General features: G+C 45.5%; 1 protein-coding gene across 1 annotated transcript; it reads left to right on the forward strand.

Moving 5' to 3' along the window:
- The first annotated feature begins 128 nt into the window (after positions 1–128).
- On the forward strand, positions 129–3,583 carry LOC114255037. The gene has a single exon (XM_028192818.2). The coding sequence runs from the start codon at positions 2,296–2,298 to the stop codon at positions 3,067–3,069; it is 774 nt and encodes a 257-aa protein (XP_028048619.1). The 5' UTR covers positions 129–2,295; the 3' UTR covers positions 3,070–3,583.
- The last annotated feature ends 9,807 nt before the right edge of the window (positions 3,584–13,390 follow it).

Raw genomic sequence — 13,390 nt, forward strand, 5'->3', positions numbered from 1 at the left:
AACAGAAAAAAATAACGAAATAGTAATTAAAGAAACAGAAATAGAAAGTCTATAATTTCAAGGACATTTTCAAAGATTTAAAAATGTCTTCGCGTATACCGTGCCATTTATACCGCGTTAGGAAATCTCATTTTAATATTACAAATAAATTAGTATATTTTTCGAATTTTGGAGATTTTTTATGTATTCAAATATATTCACGCATATACACGTACACGCTAGACGAAAAGGAAGTAACGGTAGGTAATGGTCGGAGTTCGTAAAAATTCCAAGCGCTTTCACGATTCGTGCGTTCTCCGAAAAAAAGGAGGCACGTCCGGGAATCTTGCGAGAGTGCTCGATGATTCCGTCTCAACTGGTACACGCGATCGTACAGTCAAAACGACGAGAGGGGGAGAGTGATGGAAGGGGCAAGCGTGCTTACACATAAATGTCATTTTAAATACTTTCGCAACGCGGTGGCGACTTTTAATTTTTTGGTAGCCGCGTCGCGACGATGACGATGCGGCTCGTGTCGTTTTCAGCGTTTAAAATCTCGGCATTGTCGTAAACCTTCGCCGTGGCTTTTCTGCCGCGGCCGCGTCCGGAAGAGCGGGAACCGCGAAACAAGACGGGTCCGATCTCCAATGCTCGACCACCCGTGTGTCTTACTCGTAATTCCGCGAAGTGCGCCTAGTCTTGGAAAAAGCCGACGTTAATTGGTGACTGGGAGTCCTTTCCCTCGAATTAAGTACGTGCCGTACTACCTCAGGTCGAACGTCAACGGGGAAAAATTGTGCCACGCGTAAACGCGTCCAAAAGAACGGTGTGTTGCATTACTACTTTTAAAGTAAACGCCGTAATCGTCATCGTCATCGCCATCCTCCTGGCGACATACCACCACGTCGTGGACGGAATTCCGCGAACCGCGAGTATCTTTTCTTTCCGCTATGGGTGGGCATTACATTGAGGTGTGACGTCAATACCCGAGGTGGAGATAGCGATATTAATGTCATCTTTAAGGGAATAGCCGACGGTAGCGGTAGTGGCAATTGTCGCAATGACGATGACGATGACGACAATGAAGACGACGGCGACGGCGGCGATGGTCCATCGAGAGGGAACAAATCGCTCGTGACGTTAAAGAGGAGGGCGAGCATCGTCGAAGAAGAGGGAGTCGCCACTCCGCGTGTAAGCGAAGAGAGACTCTTCTTGGACGCCCCGACACCGGCCGACTCAGGGGGCTGCATAAAGTGGTCGGACAAAAGAGAGGGGGGAATTAGTCACATCTTCGTGTATGCCGGCACGCGTAAGTCCCCGTTAAAGTGGGGCAACACCCACGTGGAGGCAGGATAAAAAATCCTTCGGGGATCAGAGAATACTCAGTTTTGAACAAACCATTAAGCGAGACGATCGAGCCGAGACGCAAGAGAGATCGCACTGCCTCGTTCCACGATCTCGTCCAAGTCCCGACCGACGAGTTCACGCGAGTGATCCGCCTTAGGAATCCGCCGGGAATCTCCAGGAAACCGGCGAGACTCTCCGTCTACATCTTGCGCTGGTCAGTGCCGCACGTTTTACTTCGATTGGCGAATCATCACAGAGAATCGCGCGGCATTTAGGCCGAAAAACAGTTAGATTGTCGAAAATATTTTCGACTTGCGTCACGTGTTCGAAGAATCCGTCAAACGATCGGCCGAACCTGAAAGTGTCTCGCTGATATCGACTTTGTCAATTTTGCCGAATTTCAAAGGTAGCTCGGTAGACCCTGGAGGAAACCCTGGAAGATAATCCACTTTCCGTGGTAAAATTCACCTTATTAAACCGCAGTTATCACTCGATCTGTTATCATATTCTCACAACTCGTCACAACCGCGCGTAAACGATTGACAAAAATTATTCAGAAAGCATTCCGAACAGGATAATTTAATAAAGCGGTTGCAACGGTTGGACTACTGGGAAAAAAAATAATTATTTGTCAACAGATCGGGTTCGATTCCTGATCCTCTGTCACCTCACGTACATACATATTTAAGTGAAAAAATATTATTCTACTGTGAAAAAATATTATCCACTGTGATGAAAACGTGATAGAAACAAAAGCAAAAAGGAAAATATAAAAAATATTTCAAGCGTAGTGCGTTGAAAAAAAAGAAAAGGTATATATACGTGACGAAAAGCAAGTTCCGGGGGCAGATAAGGTCCGTCCCGTTAGGGATCCCAGGAGAAAGAAGAAGAAGAATAAAGAAGCGATAATTATATCGATAAAGATTGCCGACCTCTCTTGCGGGGGTCCTTTCGCGTAAATTTGACATAATGGCGATATTTAACATCGTGCTTTGCATACCCGTTCTCGTCGCCTGTGTCATCGTCAGCACGCCAGCCATTCAAGGACGGAGTCTGAGGCGACGACACGGGCATCATTCTCATTCGGACTACTACAATCTCGAGGAATCGCTGCCGCGCGATCTGTCGGGACGTCTCGAGGATGATCTGGAATACTACCGCGATTATTACGGACAGACGAAAAAGCGCAAGTATCCCGAGGTACTGGACAGCACCTCGGAATTCGAGAACTCGGAGGAGCGGGTACCGCCGTTTCTCCCTCGATACGAGCGCGAGTACGAGTCGAGGGATCGCGAGTCCTCGCAACGAAAGTGGGAGGACCACCCCCTGCTCGTGGACGACGACTTTGACGCGTTCCCGCGAATTGTCGCCAGGAGGAAACGCCACTACAAGCACGGCAGGTATCAGGACAAGGAGCAGAATCGCCATTACTTCGAGATGGAGGTGAAGGTCGCGCAGAATCGCTCGATCTGCAACTACACCGTGGAGTCGATACCGGACCACTCCGGCTCCCGGATACCGAGGGATCTGGAGCACGTCAAGTGCAACCACCTCGGCAGCAGCTGCCAGGGCGCCGGCACCTACTGCTGCATACAGACGTACAGGAATATCGAGGTGTCCTACGGCAACGGTCACAACGAGACGATGAAGCTGTACGTGGGCTGCGTGTGCGCCTTTCAGGGTGCACACCACTCGGATAATGTGCAATCGTTGACGCAGTCGCCGCTGCCTATTAACGATTGACACCCGAGAGCCCGGAGAATTCGGGAAGCAGGAGGGAGCGGTGGGCGGCAGTGACGATCCAGTTTGGTAACGACAATTTTTTCGTCTCGGTGACGGTCGATCATCGGCGATGATTCTCTTCTTCCGTACCGGCTCGAATCGAGCGAGACGGAGGAGACGCCGATTGAAACCAAGCGGGGGACGCGCAACTGTTGTTGTTGCCCGCTGACGTGACGTTGCAATCGACAATCCGTGGACGTCTTTCTTTACTTTTTTTTTTTTCCTTTTTGCGTAGAACTCGTTTGAAGATTGCGTCTAGTGACGCGCGAATACCGGGAATTTAACAGATTTACTCAAACGTTTGACGTTAGAACGACGAGAAGGATTTACTGGACTGCGGGGAAAGCGGCGGAAGGAGGTTGCAAAGGATCGAAATCGCGACGCGCGCGTACGAGACGATCTCTCGTCAACTTCTTATTTTACCACCTTCGTTCTGATACTACTACTCGTAGTTTGACTATATATATATATATATATATATATATATATATATATATATTTGTGTGTGTGTGTGTGTGTGTATGCGCCTACCTAACTAATTAATTCGTAATCGTCCCACCGGCATTTTGTTTTAACAATAAAAATACGAAATGTATACGATATATCAATATAGGGATAGTAGTTGATAGAATGATAGCAAGACGAGTGAGAATACTTTGGCTCGATGTAATTCATGTCTCATAAGAAATAAATTCAAAATATCACGGAGGAAAAAGAAACCGACCAAATTAGCAGATTATTAAAAGCAGAGATTAGTAGCAGAGAAAATTATCATAGAACGTTCTGTTTTTCTTCAGAGATCTTTCTACGGGTCCCATGTCGATTTGCAATGTCTGAGGATCCTTCGGACAGTCCGTATATAAGCCATCAATTCAAGTGTCGTAACGTAACATCGTGTCATGTCGCCTAGTAGGAATAAGAAATTACTGTTTACGCTTTAGGTATTTATAGATTCTCTCGGCCGTGTTGTTGCCAAACAATGTGATAAAACACGTACTCGATCACAACCAATCGCTCAGGTAGTGCTAAATCCGGTCAGACGTGTACGTAGCACGTATCCGAACGCAATTATCATCACGCGCGTCGTTTAGATGGATAATGATTGCACGAGTGAATCATGAATGTCCGTCGCGATTGACGCACATTATCTATTTATTGCATACATCGCGTATCATCTCGTCTATTTATTTTCGCCAACACATTCATTCATTCACACTTTATATTTATCTATTTATTTATTTATTTATTTATCCGTTTATTTATTTCTAACTGCTTATGCAGCGTGTAGCGAAGACTTATTTCCAAACTATTCAAAGTGATATAATTTGTTCCGAAGGGGAAAAAAGCGGGAAAGAGCTTTGCGATAATTTCGAGCGACGGAAAGCGTGTACTTGTTAACATTTGCATATGTTAATTGGCAAATAATGTGACTGACGTAATTTAGAGTAAACCAAGCGTAATGTATATGGAATTTACTTGCGAGTTTCTAAGCGATCTTAAATAATTTTTGCGATTTTTTGATATGCATGTACGCCTGTGTAATAAGACGCGAACAGTATTAAATACCGATAATTCGACATCGATTATAAACTTGTAAGTGTAAATTATTGTACGTGCTTTTATACTCCTAGAAATTTTGCTGCTGTGGTTTAATGGAAGACAAACAGTATTAAAACAAAAATAATGTTTCTCTCTAATAATACGTCTCTTTTTGTATTTTTCACTCATATAAACCCTCCCTGTATAGTATTAAAAATTGTGGAAAAAAAAATGTCCAAAACCATATAATGTTCCAATTTTTCAGAATCAAAGAGGTATAAACGCAGTTTGTTGTTTTGACCTTTTTTTGTTTGCAACCAACGTTTTATACAAAGTTATTTGATGTGTATTAACAGGAAAACATATTACTTCATGCAATTTTTTGAATTATCAGTAATTTGATTATGATTAACTTGATTTAAAAGGAAATATTTTAAATTTAAAAATCATAGTGAAAAAAAGAAAAGATTTCCTTTTTATTCACTTTCGTACGCTTCCTTATTGTTCTTCCGATTCCTCCTTTATCCAATATTTTACATTTCTAACATAGAAAAAAAAACACACGCGCATATATCGTATGATCTTTGATGAAAGGCGGATTCGAAGGATTTTCCATGTTTCCTTCCTGTTCACTTTCATACGCTTCCTCCTATTATTCCTTCTATGCCTTTTCCTTTATCCAATTTTCTAAGTTTCCTGTAATTCTAACATCGCAAAAAAATACATGCGCGTATATCGCATGTGTTACAACGGGATTGTGACGATCTTTCTGTTTCTCTTGATAAAGACGATCAGGTTCGAAGGATTTGCCGCAACTTCCACGAAGGATTTCCTATGCTTCCTTCCTGTACACTTTTATACGCTTCCTCGTAATATTCCTTCCGTTCCATTTCCTTTATCCAATTTTCCAGGGGTTTCTTGTAATTCTAAGAAAAAAATACATGTGCATATGTCGCGTGTGTTAGAACGGCACTGTGACGATCTCTGGTTCTCTTGATAGGGACGATCAGGCTCGAAGGATTCGCCGCAATTTCTACGAAAAGGAGTCCCGCGAACCGGTCGGGAAGCCGGCCCGGCGAACGGGAGACGGTTGGTCTGTGACGAATACGCCTCGAGTACTCTTCCTCTCACGGATGGAATCCTCGATGATTACTATATACACTCGACGGCTCTGACGTATACGTCGGACGGTCTCTCTCTCTCTCTCTCTCTCTCTTAGTTGCGCGGTGATTCACCGCGAATTCCTCGTAGACGTCTTCCGATGAGGGATTTCCCTGAGAGGTTCCGGCGCGAATCTCGGTGTCGGTCGGGGCCCCTGCAGCTTGTTCGAGATCCCGAGTCACGGGTTGCCGATGTGAGTGGCAGCGCACGTATTGGTAACTCGTGCCGCAACCTAATCACCGCCTATAGCTGAGCCATGGCTCGGGCATCGCGGGCATGCATTGCGAACGAAAAGAAGAGAAAAGCGGAGAAGGAGGAGAACGCGGAGGACCGAAGGGAGAGGACTGAACGGGTGGGGAGGAGGGCCACGATAGGTCGGTAACGGAAGACGCGCGATTTGAGATATTGCAAAAATTTCCGATGTGTCATCGCGCGGAAATGCTGAATTTTAACGGGGCATCTCTTGCCGCGTCTCTCCTCTGCAACCGGCTGACATTCGTGCGACGGCGACGACGACGGCGACGACGACGACGACGACGACGACGAGAACGACGATGGTGGCAGCGGCGGCGTGAGGGTGGGGAAAAAAGACGTAAAACCGCAAAGAGGCGAAATGTAGCGTCCGAAAAAGACAAATGGATATACGCTTAGAGTTTAACCCGAGCGGTCGCGCGCGCGAAAGCGCAAATTCTACGTGCGACAAATAAAACTGCGGAGTGAAGACGGAAGGTTTATATCCCTTCCTGCCTCTTTTTCAACATTTTCAACTCGAAACGTATTCGTTACATCTGTTGAATTTACGCGCCCGATCGCAACGGCCCGGATTGCCGTATAATGCAACTCTCGTCCGCGAATGTGCGTGGGAGGGAAAACGCGCGGAGTTTACGAATGTGTCTAAGGTGTCGTTAACCTTTAGCAAACTTGTTATTCCATATCGTCTAGTATCGTCTCGCGTGTTAGACAGACACGAGTGCCGAAATAATCGTTATCACCATAACAATTTCAGATTGTGAGGGATGGCGTGCAACGTTTGCGTTAGGTAACTTGCGAGGAGAGAAAGAGAGAGAGAGAGAGAGAGAGAGGGGGGGGGGGGGGAAGAGAGAGAAAGAGAGCTTCGGTTTTCATGTAAAAACAACTCTGCGAGAGAATAGCTGAACTGCAAAGAATTTTATTTACTGATCTTCCGCGAATTCTTGTAAACTACGTTATTAGTTTACCGTGATCTTTAAATTTTAACGATTTGTGCGATAGCATAAAGAATTTTTATAGTCCCGCGCGATGGCGGACACGGCATATTGACAAGGATATATTTACAGGAATATATTTACGTATACTTGAAGTATAACGATCGGCTTACAACGACGGCACAGCCGAGGGTACATTTTACACTTTAGCAAGATAATGAAGTGTAATCCTATATTTTCTTCGCAAGAATAGGAACGGCTTTTTTGCGAATTTTTTGCGCGAACGAACTTTTCCACGGTGTAAGCGGCAGTTAACAATGGCCGATCACTTTTTCCTTTTCCTCTCAAATTAATGAGCAGGGAAATATCAAGTTTTTCGAGAAACCTCGAGGATTTTAATATAAACTTTCGATTACACCGAGAGACACACATCACGGTCTCTCGTCGAGACGGGGCCACTGTGGAAAAAAAAAAAAGAAAAGAAATGCGCGCGATTTACAATTCACATAAGAAGAAGAATGCCCTATCTCGCGAGGAACGACATTATTTACGATATAATTCTTTTAGGAGGTCGAGCAGGTTCACACTCCCGTCGCGGGATAATTTTGGCGTCCTATTTTTGACCCAGACGCTTTAAAAGTGCTAATTTTAATATTAAACACGCAACACACGCATATCGCACGTCGTCGAAAGCCAATAAAAAAGAACGTTTATGCTAACGTTTTTGTGGGACCGTGCGCTAAGCGTGCTGCCTAGCAGCGGGCCCCAAAATTCGCATAATGTAATTTTAATACTTCTGCCTATGATCGGAATCTCGGGTACCTTGAAAACTCGCCGGTGCAGCCGGTTTTAACGAGCGTGTCGCATTATACGAGGACGACGATTCTTTTTGAGATCTACGGCCCCTCTGCAGCCCGCCAGCCGTCAAAGTTATAGCTCGCCGCGCGGTATGACATTTGCGTGGGACGATTGCGTAGAGCGGAATAGAGCGAGATCTTAACAGGTGATAAGGTATGCCGAGGGATGCCCCCCGACCGCAGTCGATGATTTGCATGCTAAAGTCACTGCGAAGGCCGCCCGCGAGCGCGGGCTGAAAAGTATTACACGTCCGCTTGCATGTAGCCTTCTACGCAATGCGCCGGTAATAATGGCTTTTACGCGCGCGATAACGAAAAACTTACTGACTGACGTGACTTTGCGAAATATCGACGGACGTCAACCCGTCCGCGGCAAGATCGGATAGCTAGGGCATTTATTATTCAAGACGCAAAGAGAAAAATGTTCCTCTCCCGTTCTCCCGTTGCTCCCCGCTCGTCTCGTACGTGTACGACCGATAAAATTGCCGATCGGATCAGCCGACGATCAGAGTTCAGCCTGAACAAAAATTAATTGCTACAAATAACTTTCTAAAGCGACTACTCTCAAATAAACAGTAAGTAATAAAACTACGAAGTAATAAATAAACTGGGATAATTTCAAGATTAATAATTTTGACCATTGCTGCAAACGGCAAGATCTGTAGCGAAAGCGTTTTTCTTTAATCTTTCGATCGACTCGAACGCACGTTAAAGTGCCCCGTGTAGCTTTGAATTCCAAATTCTTGTAATATTACTTTCACAGGCAGAAAGCCCATTGTGCGTCGAGTGACGAGAATATTTCAAGTTAAGAATGTAATAGAGCTACAGTTTTTTTTTTAATATGTAGACACTACTAAGTATGTAAAAAGTAATCTGACTTGTACATACAAGAAGTGGGCTTTACTTTGAATGCTAGAAGAAAGATTTCTCTTTTCAATAAATAATCTCAAGAAAGTTTGATCCCGCTCTGATCAAAATTAATTTATGAGGACGTCTTACTTAATTTTGTAGCGCGGAAGCAAGAAAGACAAAAAAAGAGTTGCACGTTCTTTATATCGTTTTTAATATCCTTACAAATACAGGTATTCTTTCGCGTTTGGACGAAACCGTGTTTTTGATATTAATTCTTTAGTCGACGTTGCATGTGTCGCCCGGTTTACAGCAGCACGTCCGGCGGTAGGATTTAATTTCGTATTTTTTTGTTATTGCTCACGACAAAACAAAAGCAAAAGTTCTCTTTTACTACTCACATCGTTTTTGGTTTTTTTTTTTTTGTTTTTTCGTCCTTTCTTGATCCAATTAACGTCGCAGTTCCGTTGTGTAATACGAAACAAAATGCTATGTCTGACGTCAAATAATCGAATGGACGATAATTTTATCGATGTTTACCAATATTATGAACATTAAAGGTTACAATACATGTTGACGTCAACGAGAAAGAAATTGAGACCAATTAGAAAGTTTCAAGTACCGATCGACGTCAAAGAGAATTAAAATTTAAATTAAAGAAGATACTTTCCAAACTGGGGATTTATATGTGGGATATGCCTGTGACAAGTATCGCGAAATAATGCAATTATATTCGTTGTCGAATAAACTAAAGTGAAAGTGAGCGGGCTATATTTTTATTTAATACACCACTTTGAACGCATGGTCAGATTTTTCGTTTTACAGGCAAATCTTAATTATTTTAGTGTTATCGTTAATTTCCGTCAAAAGTGTGAAATTTTTACCGAAAGCTAGAATCCAGATCTTGCATCGAAGAAATCTATTTTAAGGATTCATATACGATTGAATGTAAATGTCACGTGACTTCTAAGATTCGTCTTATGCGCTTGGAAGCAAAATGTTTGAAACGTTTTGTTCCCAATTTTGACCCTTATCGTCAAGCTCTTCCGTTGCGAACCGAGAGTTCCGATGACGCGAGAGTTGCGGCAGTGCGGCGGTAACGTGGATCATCGATAAATTGCCGGAACAAGCCGGTCGGTCGCGATCCGGCAGCCCTTTTTTCAGACAACGACGTGGAGAGGGATGCGCGGTGAGTCGCCGGACCCAGGCAAAGCTCAGTAGGACGTAATCGGCTGAAGGGATTTCGTATTTATCGTATACCACGCGCGCACACCCCCTCGTGAGCGCGTATTTCGTTGCCGCGCGGAGCTTCACGGATACGTGCGCCTGTGAACGCGCGCGTCCACGTGTGCACGTGGAAGGAAACCTAGCGCACGGAAACCGAGGAGAGAGAGAGAGAGAGAGAGAGAGAGAGAGAGAGAGAGAGAGAGAGAGAGAGAGAGGGATGGTACGTATTTCGAAGACTATCAATCATTGGTAACCTGTAAAGGATCTAATTATCCTGGAGCTGACTGGGCTCCGTTCGCTGCACCCACCGCTCGTCTTGTCCACCCCCGTTGGTGTGGTAGCGCTTCCACCCCCCGATGTTCCGTCCCACTCCACCCCGTCCCCCTTTCGGGAGGCCCCCTTTTTCGCTCTAGCAACCACCCTTTTTCACAGGAGAGCAAGGCGGACGAAGACAGAGCGGTGGCGAAGGAGGAAGCGAGGGGTCGAGAGGGAAAAGGGGGGGAGGGGACGGGGACGGGGATGAAATTAGAGAAAGAAAGATCGCAATCGAAAGAGAGAAAGAGAGAAAGAGAGAAAGAGAGGAAGAGAGAGAGAGAGAGCGTTGCGAGAGTGCAAAGAGCGAACTCCCATCGGGTGAGAAAGATCGAGAGAGAAAGAGGGTGGAAAAGAGAGAGAGAGAGAGAGAGAGAGAGAGAGAGAGGTGGCGGGTGTCGGTGCGCCGCCTTTTTTTCGTACACGCCAGCCCCATGTCTGGCGGCGTGTGTGCGCGTGCACACGTACGTGCGGCAGTGTGCGTGCGTGTGGGGCAGGTGTATAATAGTGAGTGCGGGTAGTTGGTTAGGTGGCCCGGTCGATATATCAGGGCTCCGCTGCAGCTGTCTGTCAGGCTCGCGAACTCAGCGCTAGACGACGGGCTCGGGGTCTAGAGAAAAAAGCGACGGGCTCGTTCCTTCTCTCTCTTCTTCTCTTTTTCTCTCTATCATCCCCCTCGCTCTCGCCCTCTTTTTTCCTCTCCGTCCTACGTTCGCATCCTCAACCCTTCTCTCGCTCGGCCGCTCCTTCTCCCTCTTCTTCGCTCCTCTCTCTCTCTCTCTCTCTCTCTCTCTCTCTCTCTCTCTCTCTCTCTCTTCCTCCCTTCATCCCTCACTATTTCTCTCTCTTTTGCTGCTTCTGGGTAATTTTTCATCGTTGCAGCGGACGACAGAAGCGCCGCGACGGCGGAGGCGGTGTTGCCGCGGATACGCACACGAAGACGAGTGTGCGCGAGCGCGCGCACAAGCGCGAACCCGAGACCGCACGTTGGTGGTGGTGCACCGACACACGCGATCCTGCGAACGTACAGTGCGCACGATTGTCGGATATATCGTCGTGACGCTCTGAAAAATTTAAGAGCGAAAAGGAACGCACGGCTGAGACGAATTCACGTATTTCCTCCCTTAAGCCTTTCGAAGCGCCGAAAACGTTTCACGCATCTTTTTACGCGCGGTGATCCGACAAATGTTGCTTATTGTTTATTTTAGAATATTTACAACATTAACGCGCAGATAATTATAGGCATTAGCAGGGTATTGTAACGACAAACGGCAAAAACATTTTCAACGACAAATCTTGTTAATCTCGCCTTGGGGTCACTTTATCACCCCTCCTTAAGGTGGTAAAAGTGTTACCTCTTTGATATATCAACGTGAAATCAATCTAATACTATAAATAAAAAAATCTAGTACTACACAATATGTTTTATTTATTATATTTCTAAAAGTATTATTACATGCATTTATTTTTAATTTTCATTTGTTATCAATCATCACAACTATCTTACAGAAATAGCTCTTGCTATTTTTTTTTCGTACGGCACAAATGTTCGAGAAGAGCTGTATGGAATTAAACAACGATCTTAGAACATCGGGATAACATTTAATAAAGTTTTTTACTTCTTTTGCTCGTTCGGTACTGAAAAACATTACATAATTTTAAATCACGTTACTTTCAATATTTTTCTTCTTTTTAAAATAATAACAATGTGAGACAATACATTTATTTTAAATGTTTTATAACGATACATTTTATTAAATGTTGATATCTAATACGAGTAAATGTCAACGTGTCACTTTTTCGCATATAAAACTTTATATATTACTTATTATATACAAGTTAAGAAAAATTAAGTGATATATCTCATTGTAAACTTTTGAATGAAATGTATATGAAAACTCTCTGTTTAATTTTTCGGAGAATTAGCAAAGTACACAGGAGTTGAAATTTGTCTATAAATTCGCTAAGAATTTATATTCCAATGGGATACACGCGAGGAAGATTCCTATGCTTATATGACAATAGAAACTCGAGGTAAAATGTACTTCTGCCACGTGTACGGCATGGAAAATTGAATTCATCGAAATTATACCGAGTTTGAGCGTCCACTGCATGATAGCAGGGCGTTTTCCGCTGTCAATGAGGCGCACTGTACGCAGACGGAAACCACCGCAGCCACGTGGACCAACACACGCGGAGAGCATCCGCGAAAAAACTGTCCAAGGCGCACGCATACTTGTAAACGCACACATACACACATCTAGAGCATACGTGAAAAGCATGGACACATGTGAAATGCGCTCGCGCTTTACACGGGCAGTGCCCCACGAACACCCGCGAAAAATCCGCTCAATCACACCCTCACACGACCGCACCGCGTATCTGTCCACGTGCATCCACATGCGCTCGTCCCCCTCCCCTCTCGACGAGGGGGCGCAAGAGCGTGCGCGGGCGTGTGCGCGTACACGTACACACACACACGCACACACACACACACACGCACGGATGCACACGAGAACGCTCGCGAAGATCCAGAGATGTGGATACACAGAGACAGACGCGATGGTAGGTAACCCCCGCGAGACCCCCTGCGCAGTCACCCCGTCTCTCCTTCCTCCACGTCCTCTTCCTCCTCCTCACCCCATCCTCTCTCGTGGTAGCAAACCTCTCTAGGGGAAAAAGTAGGAAAAGAGTGGGGAGGATCGATTTTTACTGGGGCAACCGCCCCTCCTCCCTCCCGCATGCACCCTCCTGCATCACCGCGCTCCCCCTTCCACTCTCCCTTCTCTTCCCTCACATCCTGTACTTTCCTGAGCTAGCCATGCCATGCCCTGTCCCGGTCGTAATGCACCGTCTCCGCCCCGGCTAACACCCACCCACCCACCCCTTCCTCCCTCACTGTTAACCGATCCCCCTCCCCCAAACCCTCAACCCACTCACCCTCTTCTCCCCAACGTCCGTTCATCCGTCCTCGTCTCTCCGCGCGCACTTCGGTCCCCGCAACATTTTTCCTCTTTTTATTCTGCGAAAATATTCAAGAGAGTTTCGGATGATGGTGCATGACGATCTTTTACCTCGATGCTTGCCTCCCGACTTCCGTCGGGACGTTAAACGCCACGGCGGTCAGGCCGGAGGGAGATCTGGGATGGGGAT

Source organism: Monomorium pharaonis, chromosome 5, assembly GCF_013373865.1.
Source record: "Monomorium pharaonis isolate MP-MQ-018 chromosome 5, ASM1337386v2, whole genome shotgun sequence".
Taxonomy (NCBI): domain Eukaryota; kingdom Metazoa; phylum Arthropoda; class Insecta; order Hymenoptera; family Formicidae; genus Monomorium; species Monomorium pharaonis.